Raw genomic sequence first — 21,075 nt, forward strand, 5'->3', positions numbered from 1 at the left:
AAATCGCTGGTCAACTTTTAACCCTTATAACTTCCTAACAAAAAAAAATTTTGGTTCCAAAATTGTGCTGATGTAAAGTAAACATGTGGGAAATGTTAGTTATCAAGTTTTTTGTGTGCCTTATCTCTGTGATTTAAGGGCATAAAAATTCAAAGTTGGAAAATTGCGAAATTTTCAAAATTTTCGCCAAATTTCCGTTTTTCTCACAAATAAACGCAAGTTATTTGAATGAAATTTTACCACTACCATGAAGTACAATATGTCACGAGAAAACAATGTCAGAATCACCGGGATCCATGGAAGCGTTCGAGAGTTATGACCTCATAAAGGTACAGTGGTCAGAATTGTAAAAATTGGCCCGGTCATGAACGTGCAAACCACCCTTGGGGGTGAAGGGGTTAAATATGAGTGTCAGAGCAAAGGTCTGAATACTATGACCATGTGATATTTTGTTTTTTCTTTTTTGATAAATCTGCAAAAGTTTCTATATTTCTATTTTTTTTTTCATCATGATCGGGTGCAAAGTGTACATTTATGAGAAAAAAATGAACTTTTTTGAATTGACCAAATGGGTGCAATGAAACAAAGAGTGAAAAATTTAAATGGGTCTGAATACTCTCCGTACCCACTTTAAGTGTACATTATATTTTCTGTTAAGTTTTAGTACTTTAGTACTGTAAAATTTTATCAAAAAACTAATATTATATAGTATATATAATAATAATATTTGTAATAATATTTGTGTACTTGCATTATGAAAGCTGTAAGTTTTTTATTTTTTTCTGATTGTCATATGAGAACATATTTTGCAGGACAGGACAATAAATTTTTATAAACAATATTTTGGGTTTATACAGTCATGGATGAAAGTGGTGGCATCCTTGAATTTATTACATAAAATGAAATGCTGTATTTCTCCCAAAAAATTATTGCAATTGCACGTTTTGTTATGCAACATTTATTTACTACAAAGGAAATAAACATGTCTATTACAAATGGTGTATTTCCAGTCATTTTCTGGGAGAAATACTTAATTTTCTGGAATAATTTCCAGGATGCCAACACTTTCGGGCATGACTGCAAATTTGGATTCATGTTTTGAATTAACATTATGTGTGGGATGTGCGCAACAAAACACCATTTACGTGATTGTATTTTTTTTTCAGATGAAGTTTATGATGATGTTGATGTGGTAACTGAGAGAAGAAAGCCAACGACTCTTGAACAGAGGTACTTTATTTTTAGTATTGCCCAATGTTTGAAGCAAAAGTGAAAAAAATATTTTGGTTAGTTTGTTATTTGGCAGCATAAACCAACAAGGAGGGGAAGTAAGCACAGCCCTTAAGGCAAAAAGAGGAAACACATGACTGTGACATCACGTCAGGAATATTTTTTGTTACCTTTTGGGCATGCCTGCCCTTTTTCAAGATGGCATCTTTATTTTCATGTGCTCTTTCGTCTTCTTACCTTATAACTCCACCCCATACTCTAGTCTGCGCTAGAGTATTCTGCCTATGTCCTGCTCCTTGTGGTTTCCTGGCTTTCTAGATGCTCCTGCAAACCTGTGTGAATATCCTGCTCCTCGCTCTCTGAGATCCTGCTGTATTCATCTGTGCCAGTGTACCTCCTGCTCCTGTCATGGTTGTGGACAAGGTTCCTTCCCTGTCCTCTCAGGGTTAATTTGTATAGCCTCCTTTTGGTTTGGAGAGGGCTATATTTACCCGCCTTCATCTGGGGATCATGGTCAGTGATACATCTGTCTTGGCTGTGAGTCTGACCGCCTGGTGTGGGTGTGCTTGCATACTGTTTCGTCCGATTGCTTTTTTGTGTATGACTCGGTCTGTTCTCTCATTCTGTGCTTTGCCTTGTGACTCCGTGCTTATTGTCTGTTTCTGGCTCTGACCTTCGGCTTGGTACTCTAACTTCCCTCCTGTCTGCCCTGTTTGTACTGCACCACTATCTTCGGTTCCGAGACCTTTTTGCTACATCGCTACCACGCTTACCTCTCACCCTTTTGACACTTCATCAACCTCCTGGCTTGATTTTGGCATGTTCAGACTATTCTCCGGCTTCGCCGATCACCGCCGCTGCTCGGAGTCTGGCTCTGCCTCCGTCCACTCTCCTGGAGGTCACGTGTTTCAGGTCCTGCGCTCTGGCAGGTAAGATCAACGCTGTGTTCCTTACTCTCTCTCTCTGTCCTCCCATAACACGTGCACAGACTCTAGCTGTTGTAGGGGACAGAGCCCCCGCTCTGTAACCGAGGCGGAACTAAGGGGGCTGTCACTTAGGTTCCCAGGAGGTATGTTCCCGGGGGGAAGTAATTACAGGCAGGGACAGAGACTCATCTAGAAAGTGTGGGGGTGGAGCAGCTATAAAAGGAGCACAGGAGACCAGCAGGGGACACTCGACGGGGAGAGAGACAAAAAGCAGGAAGCAGGAGCCTAAGTGGCGCTGGAGAGCAGGAGTGAGTCAGCGTCTTCCAGAGAGACAGGACCGGGGCTCACCTAATCCAGGGAGAGGATGGCACAGAGCTGACACCCGCGGCTGCCTCTGCCTCGCTCCACACTGCGGTTGCGGCGCAGACACTGAGGCACACGGCCGCCGCTGCCCTGCTCCAGACCACAGCTGCAGCCTGTATGCTGCCACCTGCGTCCGCCACTGTCCCGATCCGCACCATGGCTGCGGCCTGTACGCTGCCACCCACGGCCGCCACTGACCCGCTCCATACCGCGGCTGCGGCCTGTATGCTGCCACCCGTGGCTGTCACTGCCCTGCTCCGGACCGCGGCTGTGGCCTATACATCATGCCCTGTGGTTGCCACCACCTTGCCTCCAAGAGGAGCCCCGATGCTGAGGATCTCTCCTGGGGTCTGATGTGAGCCTTCTGCACCTGGGCGTAGGAACGCCCGAAGCCTACGACAATGGCTCGTCGGCTGTGCCCAGCAGCTGAGACGCTAAACGGACACCTCCCAGACAAAAACTCTGCAGGACATCAGAGCAGGATAAGTGACACTCCGTTGATTTATAATTATAGTTCCAGGACTCGTAGTCGTCCATATCGCAGCCATACAGTTGCCGGCACTTGCCGAGTAGTTTATATCATGTTATTTGTGTATTAGTGTCTAGCTTCCCTGAGTGGAAAACTATTGTCAGCTTTCCCAGTTAGCCATATAATCCATATATAAAAGTTGAATTTGAGCTTACTCCGTCTCCAACTCGTCACTGCATCCTGCATACCTGCGAGTACCACACTGTAAGTCTGCAGCAGAGCTCTTGCTAGCTCCTGACTGGATTTTAAGTGCACCTATGATTATCTCTGGACCAGGAGGCAATTTTATGGACATTACCTTTGCCAAAGAACATGGTATTAACATTCAGTGAAGAGCCTCTCCGATTACTATGGAAACAATGGATGGGTCGCATTTAATATCCGGGCCTGTGGATCAGGAGACTGTACCCCTTGAGATTTTGTTAGAACCTAATCATTAGGAGCAACTTTGTTTCTTGTTAATTTTTTCTCATTTCCCTGTGATTCTTGGTATCCCTTGGTTGCGTTCTCCGAACCCGACTATCAACTGGGAGACAAAGGAGATTATCTTTCCAACAAGGAGCATCTCAGCGATAACTGAAGCTGTCCCTGAGTCCATGGATACAGAACCACCTATACAGGCATTTACTTTACCTTCAGCGTATAAAGAATTCTATGATATCTGTGAAAAGAAGAATGCAGATCAGCTACCGCAACATAGGCATTATGACTGTCCCATTGAGATGCTTCCTGGGGCTGCTATTCCTTTCTGTAACGAATACCCTTTGGCAGCGCCTGAGCTTCAAGCCTTAAAGGTGTTCATTGATGAGAATCTGGACGAAAGCTTCATACGTCCTTATTCCTCACCAGCAGGGGCACCTATGTTTTTTGTAAAAAAAAAAAAGATGCGACCCTGAGACACTCGACGGGGAGAGAGACAAAAAGCAGGAAGCAGGAGCTGACTATCAGGTGTTGACTATCGGGAACTCAATAAGGTAACCATACGGAATTGTTATTCTTTGACTTTGATTCCTGAATTATTGAAAGAGTCCGCCATGCTAAAGTTTTCTCTAAACTTAATCTTGGAGAAGTGCGAGTTCCATCATTCTGAGATACAGTTTTTAGGTTATGTCATCTCTCCCCAGGGGTTGAACATGGAATCAAGTAAGATTCAGGCTATCCTTGACTGTCCGGTACCCAAGAATGTTAAGGAGGTCCAACATTTTTTCGGTTTTGCAAATTTCTACAGATGTTTTATTCTAAATTTTTCTGATATTGTCCATCCCATTACTTTCTTGACAAAGAAGGAAAAGCCCTTTAAGTGGTTATCACAGGCTCAAGAAGCTTTTGATCAGCTTAAGACCTGTTTCATCTCAGCACCGCTGTTGATCCACCCAGGCCCAGCACTTCCTTTCTTTGTGGAGGTGGATGCTTCTGCTATTGCTTTGGGGGCTATTCTCCCACAAACAACTGGAGAGAAGCATCTGCTACATCCTTGTGCTTTCTTCTCCCATAGACTAACCTCAGCAGAGAAGAACTACGACGTGGAAGACAAGGAACTGTTGGCTATTATTGCGGTTTTCAGGGAATGGAGGCATTATCTGCAAGGAGCCGCACAACAGATTGTAGTGCTAACAGACCATCACAATTTAGAGTTCCTTAGTTCGCTAGATATCTTTCTCCTCGTCAGGCTCGTTGGAATTTTTTTAAAAATCAATTTAATTTTATTATCTCGTACCGTCCAGGTCCTCGTAATGGAAAGACTGATTCTTTATCCCGAATACACGCTGCGGATTCTGTACCTGGAGCCCCATCCAAAACCATTGTATCTGATGCCAACTTCATTGGAGTTATTCACGATCAGGACTTGTGGAAGGAGTGCAAAGGAGGCTTATGATGGTGATGTATTTCTGGCCAATCCACCTGTTGATATGAATCTTGTCTTTAAGGGTGGCATGTGGTTCAGAGATAGACGTATTTATATCCATGAGGCCGTCCGTCTGCAGATCCTCAACTTGGTCCATGACTCCAAGTTGGCTGGTCACAGGGGGGGTACAGAAGACACAAGAGTTCCTAAGCCGATTTTTCAGGTGGCCAATTTGTCTGAAGGATACTAAGGACTATGTTCTCTCTTGCAAGGTATGTACTCGTTACAATTCTCCTCATGTGGCAACTATGGGTCTTCTGCAACCATTACCTGTTCTGTCCCGCCCATGGGGGTCTATCTCAATGGACTGCCTACATCGGGGGCATGAATATGATCCTGGTGGTAGTTGATCGTCTGACTAAGGCCTCTCATTTTGTTCCATGCACTGGCCTCCCCTCAGCTAAGGATACAGTGAACATGGTTATACAGAATGTTTTTCGGCTGCATGGGGTCCCAGATGTGATCATTTCTGACCGTGGAGTGCAGCTCACTTCAAGATTCTGGAAGGGGTTTTGCTCTGCACTCAATGTTAATGTCTGTATCTTTTCCGCTTACCACCCCCAGATGAATGGTCAGACTGAGCGCACCAACCAGACTTTGGAACAATATCTATGATGCTACGTCAGCCATCTCCAGGATGATTGGTTGGAGTTACTACCGTTAGCTGAATTCTCATATAACAATTCTCAGAGCGCCTCCACTAAGCTCACACCTTTCTTTACCAGTCTGGGTTATCATCCATGTATCTTACCTAGTTATCCTTTTCCGGCAGTTGAGAAAAAGATGACTGTGATGATGCAAAATCCAGAAGTTCTGAAGGAATCTCTGACCACAGCTCAAGAACGTTACAAGAGATCGTCTGATAGAATCTGTAAACCTGTACCCATGTTCAAGGTTGAAAGGTTAAACGTTTCTTCACAGAAACTTGGACAGAAATTCATTGGCCTTTTTAAGATATTGTAAGCTGTGTGGTCTGCCGTCTGAAGCTGACTAGGACCATGAAGGTACACCAGTTTTCCATGTTTCTTTACTAAAGTCCATATCTCCTAATACCTTCCAGGGACATGTTGTGCCACCTCCGTCGCCTGTGGTGATTGATGGGCAAGAACAATTTGTGGTGAAAGAAATTATTGATTCCAAGATTTGCAGGAATCGGCTCCAATACCTGTTAAGGTGGCAGGGGTATTCCCCTAAACAAGACTCTTTTGAACCTGTGGAAAATATCAATGCCCAACAGAAAATTTCTTGTTTCCATCAGAGATTCCCTGAGAAACCTGGTACAGGATCGTCCTGAGGCTGCTTCTAAGGAGGGAGTAATTTCAGGAATCTGAATATTTTTGGTTACCTTTTGGGCATGCCTGCCCTTTTTCAAGATGGTGTCTTTTGTTTCATGTGCCCCTTGTCTTTCTGCCCTATAACTCCACCCCATATTCTAGTCTTCTGTGCTAGAGTATTCTGCCTGTGTCCTGCTCCTGGTGGTTTCCTGGCTTTCTAGCTGCTCCTGCAAACCTGTGTGAATATCCTGCTCCTCACTTTCTGAGATCCTGCTGTATTCATCTCTGCCAGTGTACCTCCTGCTACTGACTGCTTGTGCTGCTTCCTCAGTGCCACTGACCTTCACCAGCATTTGCTAAACAGGTAATCTGGTTGCTGCTCTTTTTCTGCCTTTGTTTAATTAGCTGAAAAGTTTGGGACTGCTCTGCTTAATCTGATACTTCCTACCCAGGCATCCATGGATAATCTAACACCTTGTTTGGACTTGCTTATCTGTGCATAGACTAGACAAGATAAGATAAGGTAAAATAATCCTTTAATAGTCCCACCATGGGGAAATTCAGAGCATTACAGCAGCAAGGCAGGAACAAGTACAGATACAGATGCATAAAGGCATTACATTGACAGTAGATAGATACATATACGAAAAAAAAAAAAAAATGATGTAACCAGACTATCACAACTTTGGATCTATCAGTTCTCTGTTTGGGTCGTTCTCTGTTTTGGACAGTGCTGTTTATACAGCCTAACTGCAGCAGGAAGGAAGGACTTTCGATAGCGCTCCCTCTCACATTTAGGATGAAGTAGCCGGTCACTGACAGTACTGCACATCTTTGTCACGGTCTCATGCATGGGATGGGAATCATTCTGCACCATGTAGCTCACCTTGGCCAGTATCCTCCTGTCGCCTACTTCCTGAACTGGATCAAGGGGGCATCCCAGGACAGAGCTGGCCCTTCTAATCAGTTTGTCCAGCCTATTCCTGTCCCTGGTTGATATGCCACTACCCCAGCACGCCACACCAAAGAAGATGACTGATGCCACAACAGAGTTGAAGAAGGATGCAAGGAGTGCCCCTCTAACTCCGAAGGCTCTCAGCCTTCTGAGCAGATAAAGCCTACTTTGGCCCTTCCTGTACACTGCATCCAAGTGATGGGCCCAGTCAAGCTTATTATTGAGGATCACACCAAGGTACTTATAGGTGTCGACTATCTCAATGTCATTTCTGTGAATGTTCACCACTACTGGTGGATTTTTGCCCTTGCGAAAGTCCACCACCAATTCCTTGGTCTTCCCGGAATTAATCCTAAGGTGGTTCCTCTGACACTACTCCACAAAAGCTTGGTTAGTATCTCTGTACTCTCTTTCATCTCCTCCTGTGATGAGGTCTACTATTGCAGAGTCATCGGAATACTTCTGCAAGTAGCAGCTAGATGAGTTGCACTTAAAATCTGCAGTGTACAGTGTGAAGAGAAAAGGGGCAAGAACTGTACCTTGAGGTGCCCCTGTATTGCAGATCACCATGTCTGACACACTGTCCCGAACCTTTACAAACTGAGGTCGGTTCGTGAGGTAGTTAAGGATCCAGGTGGAGAGTTGGAGGTCCACGCCAACAAGGCCCAGCTTGTCTCTCAGTAGACCTGGCTGTATGGTATTAAAAGCACTAGAGAAATCGAAGAACATTATTCTCACAGTGTTCCCAGGTTTCTCCAGGTGAGAGAGAGTCCTATCTAGAAGGTGGATAATGGCATCATCCACACCAATGCCCGGCCTGTAGGCAAACTGGAGAGGGTCCATATCCGAGCTCACTAGAGGCCGGAGACGTGTGAGAACCAAACTCTCTAGTACCTTCATTAGGTGTGATGTCAGTGCTACAGGTCTATAGTCATTAAGGTCTTTCGGATAAGGTTTCTTCGGAACTGGTACCACACACGATAATTTCCACAGTTGTGGTACTATACCTATTCTCAGGCTCATATTGAACAGATATGTAATGATCTCACTCAGTTGGTGCCCGCAGGTTTTGATTAGCCTTGCACTGATGCCGTCAGGACCTGCAGCCTTCAAAACTTTGATCTTAACCAGTTCTTTTGCAACCTGGGTACTTGTGAAAAACAGACCCTGGCTCAGTTGACAAGTTGCAGCAGGGGGTGAGGTTATTGTAGCAGAGAGGTGTGAATGGTATGCAGGGCAAGGAGCAGCCAGTGTGTGATAAAATCTGTTAAAGAATAGATTAAGTTCATTAAGCCCCTCTTTATCTACAACCATCCTGGAGACAGTCTGTCTATGCCCAGATGTAGACTTTAGACCCTCCCAGATTTTATGAATCCTTTTCTGTGACAATTTCAGTTCAATCTTTCTCTTATAATTAGCCTTTCCCTGCCTGATTAGATTCTTCAGATCTTTCTGCACTTCTCAGCCTGCCCTTGTCACCTGATCTGAAGGCCAACTTCTTCTCTTTGAGAAGAGCCTTTATTCCGGGGCTGATCTATGGTTTATTGTTAGAGAAGCACCTCACTACTTTTGTGGGTACCGTGTTGTCTACACAGAAATTAATGTAGTCCGTTATACAGTGTGTGAGACCATCCATGTCATCACCAAAGGAATCTTGCAGCACATCCCAAGAGGTTGTTTCAAAGCAGGCTCTCAGAGCATCATCACTCTCCTCAGTCCATATCCTCACTGTGCGAGTGACAGCAGGTTCTCTCTGCACAAGTGGCTTGTACACGGGTTGGAGGTGCACTAGGTTGTGATCCGATCTTCCAAGGGGCGGTAGGGCTGACAAGGCATATGCCCCTCTCACATTGGCAATGAACAAGTCCAATGTTTTGTTGTCTCTAGTGAGGCAGGTAACATACTGTGTGCAACTGGGTAGTATGGATGCTGGAGACACATGATTGAAGTCTCCCGAAACCAGAAGGAGTGCTTGGGGGTGAAGGGACTGCATCATGCTCACTGTGGAATGTAGGACCTCAGTGGCGGCATCAGCTTTCGCAGAAGGGGGGACATATGCAGCTATCATGATTACATGCGATAGTTCCCTCGGTAAATAAAAAGGTCTCATGCCCACAGCTAATAGCTCAATGTCCTTACAGCATGTTTGCTCTTTGACCACGATGTGCCTAGAGTCACACCATCTATCATTCACAAATATCGCCAGCCCTCCGCCTTTCCTCTTACCGCTCTCCCTTGTCCTGTCCGCGCGAATGAGTTTAAAGCCATCCAACGAGACAACAGTGTCCGGAGTACCTTCGGTGAGCCAGGTCTCTGTAAACAGCAACATACTGCACTCCCTTAATTCCCGATGATGTCTGGTCAGCGCCGACAGTTCGTCCATCTTATTCCCGAGTGACCTCACATTGCCCATAATGACGGAGGGAAGAGCAGGTCTATAGCACCTTCTTCTAGCTTTCCTGAGGGCTCCAGCTCTGCAACCTCTTCTCTTAGTCCTCCTTATTTCTGGTAGAATGTCCTCTGGTCTATTAGCAGCATGCTGCCTTGCTGTATCCCTAAGCAGCAGTATAGCTTCTCTGGAGTACACAATAGGGTCTTTTTCAGTTCCTGGATTTCCCAACACCTTAGATCCAAGTAAAAACAAGGTAAAAAGTCCATCGAAGGTCCAGGTCCTCTTATGGTTTTCCATAGTGCAATGTCCTTTGGAGTAACAATAAAAAAAAAGAGAAAGGAAAAATAGAAAAAATAGAGAAAAAAGGAGAGCAAAGAAGGAGCTACTGTAACAGGCTGCCACTCCAGCGGCGCCAGGAAGACATGGACTTACTTGTTTCGCTGATTACATTTCTTTTTGAGGTTTCCAGCAGACTTGTTAAGATTTATTCAGTAGTTATTCTACGTGTTATGGACTTGAGTTTTATCTGCACTTATTTGAAGCACCGTGTGTTTACAATATAGGCTTTTTCACCTACAAACTGTGAAACCAGTAGTTTCTTGCTTCACGCAAAAAGACTCTTGAGTCCTCCAGTATAACTATTACAAATCACAATGGTCCTGTCAGCACAGTCGGATCTCCAAGTGGAGATAAGGTAGCCATCCTCCCTTTCACTCTGTGGATGTTCGCATAAAAATCAGCCCTGTTTTGCAACTTAGCCTAATCCTCACAACACTTAAGCGGGAGTCACACATAGCAATCTCGCTAGCGAGATCGCTGCTGAGTCACAACTTTTGTGACGTAACAGTGATCTCACCAGCGAGATCGCTGTGTGTGACAGCGATCAGCGAGTGTCCCCCCTGCCGGTATCGCTGATCGCTGCAAGAAACCACTGGACATATTTTTCGTCACTGGTCTCCCGCTGGCCAGCACGCATCACTGTGTGTGACAGGCGGGAGACCTGGTGAAGCTGTCTGTGTGACAGCTCACGAGCGATCACATAGCGACTTACCAGCGATCCTGACACCTTGATATCGGTGTCGGTATCGCTGGTAAGTCGCTATGTGTGACTCCAGCTTTAGTGTGTTGGAGGAAAGTACTCTGGGTTTCACATCACTGACGCTATTAAGCGTAGTGATGCATATCTCCCCTCCAGTATTTTACCAGTGACTTCATCACAGTGTATATACAGCTCTGGCAAAAATTAAGAGACCACTGCAAAATTTTCAGTTTGTCTGATTTTTCTCTTTATAGGTACATTTTTGAGTAAAGTGTAAAATGCGCTTTTTTCTATAAACTAATGACACGTCTTTGAATTTCCAAGCACTAAATTTTGTATTTATTTTCAGAAAATGAGAAATGGTCAAAATAACAAAAAAGTTCAGTGCTTGCAGACCTCAAATAATGCTAAGAAAACAAGTTCATAATCATTTAGAAACAACAATTCTAATGTTTTAACTCAGGAAGAGTTCAGAAATCAATATTTTGTGGAATAACCATGATTTTTAATCACAGCTTTCATGCGTCTTGGCATGCTTTCCAGCAGTCTTTCACACTGCTTTTGATTGACCTTATGCCATTCCTGGTACAAAAATTTAAGCAGTTCTTTGTTTGATGGCTTGTGACTATCCATCTTCCTCTTGATTACATTCCAGAGGTTTTCAATGGGGTTCAGGTCTGGATATTAAGCTGGCCATGACAAGTGGGTATTCGTGATCCCCGCGTTTTCGCTCCTCTCCCACCTTGTACCACAATTGCCCGGCCGCCGATCGGCCTCCCCAACCTGACACCGTACCACATAAATTACTCACCAGACATTGCATTGGATGAAATGGCCACAGCAGCCTTTATTAATATAAAGTACAACAATTTTAACAACAAAAACCAAAATTAAGGGGAGGGGCGATCCTCGAGGCCCCAAACTGTATCAGCCTCTGATCCACATCCTACACCAACTTGCCACCCCTGGCCGAATCTTGTCTCCAGCCGTTAAGCACCAGCTCAGAAACCTTAAGAGATTCGCCCGGCCAAACAGTGCCGTAACTGGCCACGGCTTGTCGGTATCACCATACCGTTCCATTCCATGTGATCCACCGAAGGGGGAGTCCAGGACCTTTGCGATCCCCCCCTCCAATCCGCCATTTCTGGCACCACCAACCTCGAGGACCCCCCCCACGCCACGCTGCCATGACGAAATTGCATATAACTCGGTTACACCCAGACCACCATCTCATGGTTCTTTTTTTATGACATTAACCATTTAAGTGACCCGTATAACAATTAATAACAGGGGCGGGTGGGAGGGAGCTTGTTATCACTTCTATGGGGCACCTAAAATGGTTGCCCCAACCCATGTGACCGTCCTTTTTATATTGCTCCCCCTCCCATCCCTAAACCCTCCTACAATCCCTTAGCCCTATCCCTTACATGCAGCACGAACCCAAACAAATTAACCCTAGCTGACCCAGTTTCCATTCCATGTGATCCACCGAAGGGAGAGTCCAGGACATTTGCGATCCCCCCCCCCCTCCAATTCGCCATTTCTGGCACCACCAACCTCTAGGACCTCCCCCCCCACACCACAGACACAAATGCTCTGACCCCCTCAGACATTTATGTCCCGCCAAACTCTTATGCTTTTTTCAATGGCTTCTTGAATTGCCAAACACCATAAATCAAGGCCCACTGCGTTCAGATGAACACCATCCTCCCTCCAGAATTCACTCTCTCCCGACTCCAAATCTGTATGACGTATGACAATTGCTCCATTTCGAACCATGAATCGGGACACTGCTCTATTCAACTTAACCCTGGCCCTATTGACGCCTTGCACTGATCTAGTCCCGTACCACACCTTCCTTGGAATGATATCTGACCACACTACTAGTAAACTAGGAAACATGGACCAAAGCCTCAACATATCAAATTTTATATCCCTAAGTAACTTCCTACAAGTGCGTTTAGCCAAATCGTTTCCCCCCAAATGAATCACTAGCACCTCCGGTGCCCGGTCCAACCGAACGAACCTGTGAAACTCAGTTACCAATTGCTTCCATACCATCCCTCTTTTTCCGATCCAACTTAGCACCGCCAGTGTTCTTGGCACGCCCAGCTGCCCCCCATTCGGGCGAACGTCTGGTCTCAGGGCTGCCCAAAATACAAAACAGTGGCCCATAATCCAGGTAAGTAGCGGACCCGTACCTACAAAACATAAAATTCAAATGATACAACCATAGACTATAACACCACCATCATATGTCGTTTTTTACACCATTGATGGGCGCACATAAGAACGGAATCTCGCTGACTCCCAGAGCCCAATTCTCTTTACTGTCTCTTCACCCAGACCCCTCCTTGCTGCCTCTGTAGCTGTGCCAATCCGAAAGGAGTGTCCGCTATAATATTTTGACCAAATGCCCACTTTTTCCAGACAACGTCTGAATACTGACACAAACTGGAAAGGTGATAGAAAAAAGCCATTATTGTGAACTAATAACGGGTCGCTTTCATTTCCTAACCCGCTTAAAAAGTTCCTTAAACACCCCACCGGACATAGCGGGGAACCTCTCACCTCAAAAAGTACCACCCTGCATCCTCTGCCATCTGTGTCCGTCTTTGATGAACACAGAAATATTGACACTCTGTCCCCCTGCATTTCAACGTCACCCCTAAGTAACCCTCCCTTGCGCGATTTAGATGGACTGACCAGCTCCCCCAAACGGAAAGCCCCGAAGAACGCCAACGAGAAAGCCACTTTAAACAGCGCTACTTCCCTCTGTGACGTACAAACCTCACTTAAACTCTCGCCCAAACGTAATAACACATATAAGACACCGGACGTCTACTGTCCGACACCTTCCAGCCTTTCCTACATCCCCTTACCACCTGACGCACCATAAACGCCTTTGTTACATCGCGCAAGCCCCTGAACTTAAAACCAAACGCCAAACCTGCTAGAAAATTATTAATTTTTGGAACTGACCAACCAGACTCCCAAATGTGGCCTATGAACAAAACTAATTTGTACTCATCTTCTAGTTCCTCGCCTACTCTCGCCTTCCATTCTGGCCAACTGTCCCATGCTTTTTTATAATGAGACCAGGTTCCAACCGACAGGGACCTAGATAACAAAACCTTCACTGCCCCAAGGGAAGATTCCACAGTTCTTCCGGACATTCCATCCTCTTGCAATCTGCTTGAAATCCCGACTGTGAACAAGAAAAAGCTTCAAAACCAACGTCATCTTCCTCAAGCCTCTCTTCCACAACAACCCATAGGTTAAAACTCAACCCTACCCAAACCGAATGCTGAAGAACCTTCATCACAGTTTGATCTGATGAAGATAGCGAATTGATCGCCCTCAGTGCCCCCACTGACTTGCAGCTGAATCTCTGTACCTCCTTCCCCCACAATGATAATGCTACAACTATGGGAAACACTTCGCGTAGTACCTGATTGGCCGAAAGGCCCTTCTCGATCCAACCACACGGCCACCTTTCCACCACCAACTCTCCCCGAAAAAACAAACTGAAACCTTGCTACTCTGCTGATCTTATCAAAAACCCCAGAGACTCCACCAGCACCTTCTGTGCCATCCAGATGGATCTCCCATTGTAAGAATCCAGAAAAAGAGCCCAAACCTTCAAATCATCCTTCAATTCTTTTTTCAACCTGATGAAATGTGATGGCGCCTTAATCCCTGCCGTCGCCAACGACAATCTCCGACAAGATGCCCTGCCCATCGGCATGATCCAACTATCCTAGTAATGACTGAACCTCCCGTAACGTAACGTAACCTTCTTCAAGCCTCCAACCCGCTTCACCTCAGATCTCATGTCCAATATTTTTTCGTCCGGGATTCTACACTCCATTGCCACCGTATCAATCTCGATACCTAGGAAACTCAATGATGTCACTGGGCCTATCATTTTTTCCGCCGCTAAACGGACCCCGAATTTTTTAGCCACATCCTCCATTGTGTGCAATAACACCGAGCAATCAGGAGACTGTGCCGTACCAACGAAGAAAAAGTCGTCCAGGTTATGAATACATGACCTGAGCCCCGATACCTCCTTTACCGTCCACTCCAAAAAAGTGCTGAATGCTTCAAAATAAGCGCATGACAGCAAACACCCAATCGGTAAACAACGATCAACGAAGAAACCCCCCTCCCAAAAACAACCTAACAACTAGATGGACTTAAAGTCTTCCTTAAACCTTAATAACTGTGTTACTATGTTAAAACATCTCAAAAACTGCTCAATATCCTGGTTCTTCCTCTCTGTCTGTCCATTGGACTCCGGATGATAACCCAACGAAAATGACAAATGAACCTTAAGTCTGTCACAAAAGGCACGCCAAAATAGAGCCACAAACTGTGGTCCCCTATCAGAGACAATGTGTTAGGCGTCGGATTTCTGGCTCTGCACAGCAGGAATCCAGAGCCGTACATTCAGCGGTCTCCCATTCCGCTCCGACCGCTCAGCAATCACGGCGAGCCAGGCGTGCTGCCCAGACTTGTTCTGTGAGCCTGGATGTTGTTGCCACCTCTGGTGCAGCAATGGTAGCGCAACCTGCTCAGCAGGGAACCGCTCCAGAGGCTAAGTCCTCGTGCCGTGCTACTGGGCATGCCGGCAACTTGACCTCTAACTGGAGAGTAGAAGTCACGTGCTCAGGTCCTGCATCGGATCTGATTGGTTCCTTCCAGGGTACTGGAAGGTTCCGGAGTGCATGGCTATAAAAAGCCCGCATGGCGGCTCGGCCATGCGCTAGTGTAGCATATTATGCTGTGTGTCTATGGTGATGGATGCATGGACTGGTGACTGACTTATTAAGAAACCCCTTCCCTCTGATAATACAAATGGTGACAGTGTTGGTTAGTCAGTGCCAGATTGTGGCAAGCTACACGCCACTGTGCCTCCTGCACTGCACACTAGCATCCTTCCGGCGCCGTCGTGCAGCGGCTATAGTTACTGCCGTGCTGCGGTAGCAGCGTCCATTGGCGGTTGCGGCTGCAACGCCACTCGCTGGTCATCCTGTGAGGCTAACAGGGCCAGCATCCTTACATTCTTCATTGTAAGGCGACTCTGTGTCTTAACAGAGCCGCTCTTAGCATTCGGGTGACTTCGCATTAGTATGGAAATTGATGTTCCATACTAACCGCTATTATCTGTCTTTAATTGCTCATTCCCTGCTTCAAAAGAAGAGTTGATTCCTGGAAGTCTGTACCGCCCCAGGTCTAAATGTTATGGTATCTTTAACTTTGGTAGCCATGCTGGTGCTATTTAATATGTGGAATATGTTGACAGCCTACATGTTTGCTAACCATGTTCAATAATATACATATAAATTCTTTTTTTATCTGTTAATTTTCTGCCATAGGGGTATACGCTTGTTATATGATTGCGAGGTTGGTGACCGGAGGAGACGGCGTCTCCATCTCTCTTCCTGTCGTACACTTACCCCCTCGGAGGTGCTGTCTCGCCTTGGTGGTGCGCAGCAATTACCAATACCTCCACTAGGATTCAAGTTATTTGTTGGTGTGTACTTATTCACACTTGTATTGTTCCGTTTCACTTCTATCTCTAGTCTTCTTTTTTTTTTCTACTTTTCTATCTACCGCCTAGTTTACATCTTTTCTACCCTACTAGATTCTTTCCCCCCTCTCCACAGTGGGTATTGGATTCCAAAGCCGATCCATCCTTTTGAACGAAGCCTGACCTCCTTGAATCTGAACCACGATCATAATGCCTGGTAAGACTGCCATCCAAATGATTACATTGGGCTCTCTGAACGTTAGGGGCTTTAACGTACCGCAGAAACGGTCACATATTTTATACGGCATGCATAAGAAAAGAGTAAATGTATTGATCTTACAAGAGACGCATTTTAAAATTGGCCATGTCTCTCACATACCTGACCGCTATTATACGACTTAGTTCCATAGCGCCAACCCGGACTCTCGGTCCCGTGGAGTGTCTATATCACTCCATAAAACTCTCCAACACACCCTACAGGACACGCTCATTGATACTGAAGGCAGATACGTGATCTTTAAAATCCAGATTTTTTCCACAACCTACACTATAGCGGGTTGGTACGCCCCCAGCCGGGACCAAATTCAAGCCGCCAAATCTTTCTTGAAGACAGTGGCAGGTTTCGCCGAAGGGGTTGTTATACTTGGAGGGGACTTTAATCTGACTCTTAACTCAACAATAGACTCCACAGCAGCAAAGTCCTACCTTTCTCTCCGTCAGTTGTCCTCGTTGAAAAGGGATCTCCATGACCTACATCTTACTGACGTCTGAAGGCTCCTTAATCCCAATGGGAAGGATTATACGTTCTTCTCCACGCCACATAACTCATATGGTAGAATAGATTTCTTCCTACTGAGCCACTGCGCATTGGCCTGGGACCCAAAACCCTCCATTGTTAGTTTTCTTTGGTCGGATCATGCGCCAGTCTTTCAGGAAATTAATCCTCCTGACTCAGTTCCACGCCAGTGGACGTGGAGATTGAATGATAATCTTCTAAAAGACCCTATTTGTGTGACTGACATCAAGACTACTATAGCAGCATTCTTGCAAGACCACGCACACGACAACACCGCTATACCGATTAAATGGGAAGCCCTTAAATGCGTCCTTAGAGGGTTACTTATTAAACATGGTTCCCGTCTGAAACAGATGAAAAATAGGGAAATTATGGACCTCACAGAAAAAATACTAACCCTAGAGACGATGCACAAGTCTGGTTTAGGGACAGGGAAACAGTCTGACCTGATCAAATGTAGAGATGATTTGAAATCTCTGTTAAATGAAAAATCTTGTCACCATAGAAATCGTTTTAAAAGTATACTATATGGCCAAGCTAACAAATGCAGATGCCTGTTGGCCAGATTTCTACACCCACGCTGCCAGACCACATACATACCATCTCTCCAGAAACATCGTGGACAGATAACGTCGAACCCAGTGGAAATCCTTGATATAATGCGACGTTATTACCATACACTGTATAATATTGACAAAGACAGCCCCTCCCAACCGCCTCTAGACCCTCAAACACAAATAGAATCCTACATACATGATACCGCCCTCCCGACACTGACCGCTGACTTAACGACACCACCGGAAACTGACTTTACGACTGAAGAGGTTGACAAAGTCATTCAGAACACCCCGGCAGGTAAGAGTCTGGGACCGGATGGATTCACCCCTCATTTTTACAAGATGTTCCGAGAGCAGCTTAAACCCATTATGACGTCGGTCTTTAACTCCATTGCTGGAGACTCCCCATTTGCCCCACAATCCTTGGAGGCTTTTATTACAGTAATACCGAAGCCAGGGAAAGACTCTACAGTGGTAACCAACTACAGACCAATATCCCTTATTAACGTCGACGTAAAACTTTACGTGAAAATTTTGGCTGACCGGTTGGCACCCCTTTTACCTTTAGTTGTTCACTCAGATCAGGTGGGGTTCGTGCGCGGGAGAGAGGCGCGAGATGGTATAGGCAAAACCCTCATTTTGACAGCACATGCTAAATTAAAGCATAAACCGATGGCTTTGCTGTCAATTGACGCGGAGAAGGCATTTGACCATGTACACTGGGGTTTCATGTTCTCGGCCCTACAACAGATAGGCCTGGGTAACTGTTTCTTACATAAGATTGCGGCCTTGTATTCTGGCCCTTCTGCGAGGGTTAGAATCAATGGTGCAGTGTCGGACTCTATAACCATTGGGAATGGCACACGTCAGGGCTGCCCTCTATCGCCCCTTTTATACACGATAGTTATGGAACACTTGGCAGTGGTGATTAGAAAGAACCCCAGTGTGCACGGGATGTGGGTAGACCGCGTCCATTATAAGGTTTCTCTTTATGCGGATGATCTCTTGCTGTACGTGTCACAGCCACACATTACTCTTCCGTCGTTGTTGGCCGACTTTCAAAAATATGGTGCAGTCAGTAATTTTAAAATTAATATTCATAAAACTGAAGCCCTTAACATCTCCTGGGGACAGGTGGAGCTTATGAGGGCCATGGGGAATTTTCCCTTTCGTTGGAGGTCTGTAGCTATCCAATATTTGGGTGTTCAGATTCCCACCGACATGACTGACCTTTATAGACTAAACTATTTACCCCTCCCAGAGTCGACTCTGAAGCGTTTGAGAGAATATGGATGAAAGAACATCTCGTGGTTTGGTAGAATGAACTCATTTAAGATGGATATCTTTCCCAGGTTTTTATACTTGTTCCAGGCGGTCCCGATTGCACCCCCGAAGGTGTTCTTCCAAACCATTAGATCTGCATTGACCCGTTTTATTTGGAGGACCTCTAAGCCTCGTCTGAAATATACCATTCTGACTACCCCGAAATCCAGAGGTGGAGCGGGCCTTCCTGATCTGGAACCTTACCATAGGGCCTCTATGCTTATACGTCTATTTGACTGGCAATTTGGCCACCATTCCAAGCAATGGGTACAGCTGGAACAGACATTCTTTACCATTCCTCTGTGGCACCTTCCATGGGTCCGGAGCTATGATTTTGCCACAGATGACCCTGGGGGTCCACGGGCTTCTTGGCGCTGGAAACATTACATCTCTGGAATCGTTTAAAAAATAAAAAGAAATTGATAAGCTCCCTGAACCTGTTGGCTCCAATTTTTGGAAATCCAGACTTCCCTCCTGGTCGACATAAGGATCAATTTTTGGGCAGGCATATTAGTACTGACCTACGCTTGGGACAGGTGATAGTGGGAGGGCACATCCCATCCTTGGAATCTTTACAGGAACAGTTCCCCACCAGGGCACTTTCCTGGCTGGAATATAACCAACTGAGGTCGTTTGTCCGAGGACATGTAGTTGATCGCACCTCTCGCCTTTCCATGACACGGTTGGAGGTTTTACTTCAGCAGCAGGACCCTCCCTCTCATTTGATCTCCCTTTTATATAAAGAATTCCATACTGGTGATACGGATATGATCCTGAGCTACATTCGGGCATGGGAGGAGATGGGATGTGAGTTCTCTGCGGAGGATCTTGATAAAGCATACCTTTTTACACACAAAATGTCCCCGGCTGGGGGCGCACAGGAGAAAAATTTCAAGATTCTGTCCAGATGGTACTTGTCCCCTGTCAGACTGAAGTCTATTTTCCCAACAGTGGACGATACCTGTTGGCGGTGTGGAACTGAGAGGGGACCTTTGTTCTATATATGGTGGCAGTGTTCTGCTATAAGACCCTTTTGGGAGAGGGTGTTCTTGGCTTATTGCAAAATTTCTGGAGATTACGTTCCCCCCTCCCCACAGATTGCCATCCTTTTAATTCTTCCAGGACCCATATCTGCTCAGAAGCAGAGTCTTCTTCGGTTCTGTATCACAGCGGCACGGATGGTGATCCCACGCCATTGGCGCACGACGGCTCCGCCGACTATGAAGGAATGGGCAATGGAATTTGCAGACATCTTCCGTATGGAGGAGCTGATGGCTGAAATGGTAGGGGACAACACCCGCTTGATTCGTGTCTGGCAGCCTTGGATCATGTTCAGGGAAACTACCGGTCTATCTCAGTTGGTTGAGGAGGCTTCATAGTGGTCGGCGCGGAACTCCGGTATCCGCTCCCCCCCCTCCTCCTTCTGCCCCTACCCCTTTTTGGGTTTGAGGAAATTCTTCTACCCTCATCCTTCCCACCTACCCTCTTTTATGCCCTTACTTGTCTCCTTTTTCTCTTTCTTTTTTTCTAGAGTACACCTAGGTTGAAACCTGTAATGATGTTACTTTGAATGTTTATACTTAATGTCTCTAACATCTGATCATTACATTCTACCATTGTATCAGATGATACTTGAGGATGTGGGTCATCCCTCCAACTTGATCTTTTGAATATAAGTAATATAACGATTGTTTGTATAATATCAATTACTTGAATCGACCCTTGTACATGGTGGTGTATATGAACCTTAGACCAACACTCATCCTGATGGGACATTATGCGCCTCCATTTCAGACAGAGTTAAGGTCTTATACGAGGCTGATTATATTGTGATCTTATACGGAAGGGTGTACAGTTTGATATCTTGTATGTTATTTATGTTTTTTTGTTTTTCTGTTTTCAATAAAAATAGATTCAACAATAGTATAGGTAGTTTATCCACTTTGCATTCTTAGTTACTGGGATGGTGGGGTTAAACCCAACTGCTGTCTTGTTCCTGACTCGGTACAATATTTGTGGTATGTTCTGATGAAGGGGTCACCTGAACCCCGAAAGGTGTAGAATAAACCACGCTGAAACCTCTACAATTTTTGGAATTCTGCTTGCAGCAGCGCGGGGATGATCCTTCCTTCCTACCTAAGTGTATTGTTCCTGACTTTGAATTTGTCAAGTTCCCCCTGTGTGCCCACACTGGTATCTATGCTTCTTAGCCAAAATTTACCTTTTTTGTCACCATCCTCCCTCCCAAG

The 21,075-nt window shown here is 45.6% G+C and overlaps 1 protein-coding gene across 4 annotated transcripts in view; it reads left to right on the top strand.

Annotated features, from left to right (window-relative positions):
• LOC141048056 (uncharacterized) overlaps positions 1-21,075 on the top strand; it is a 1,479,555-nt gene that overhangs the window by 471,065 nt on the left and 987,415 nt on the right. For all 4 annotated transcript variants that reach the window (XM_073543414.1, XM_073543413.1, XM_073543415.1 and 1 more), the window contains exon 5: positions 1,167-1,230. In XM_073543414.1, coding sequence (XP_073399515.1) covers positions 1,167-1,230 — 64 coding nt within the window. The remainder of the gene's footprint in view (positions 1-1,166; positions 1,231-21,075) is intronic.

This window comes from Dendrobates tinctorius, unplaced genomic scaffold, assembly GCF_039654945.1.
Source record: "Dendrobates tinctorius isolate UK_male_01 unplaced genomic scaffold, ASM3965494v1 ptg000132l, whole genome shotgun sequence".
In the NCBI taxonomy this organism is placed as follows: Eukaryota; Metazoa; Chordata; class Amphibia; order Anura; family Dendrobatidae; genus Dendrobates; species Dendrobates tinctorius.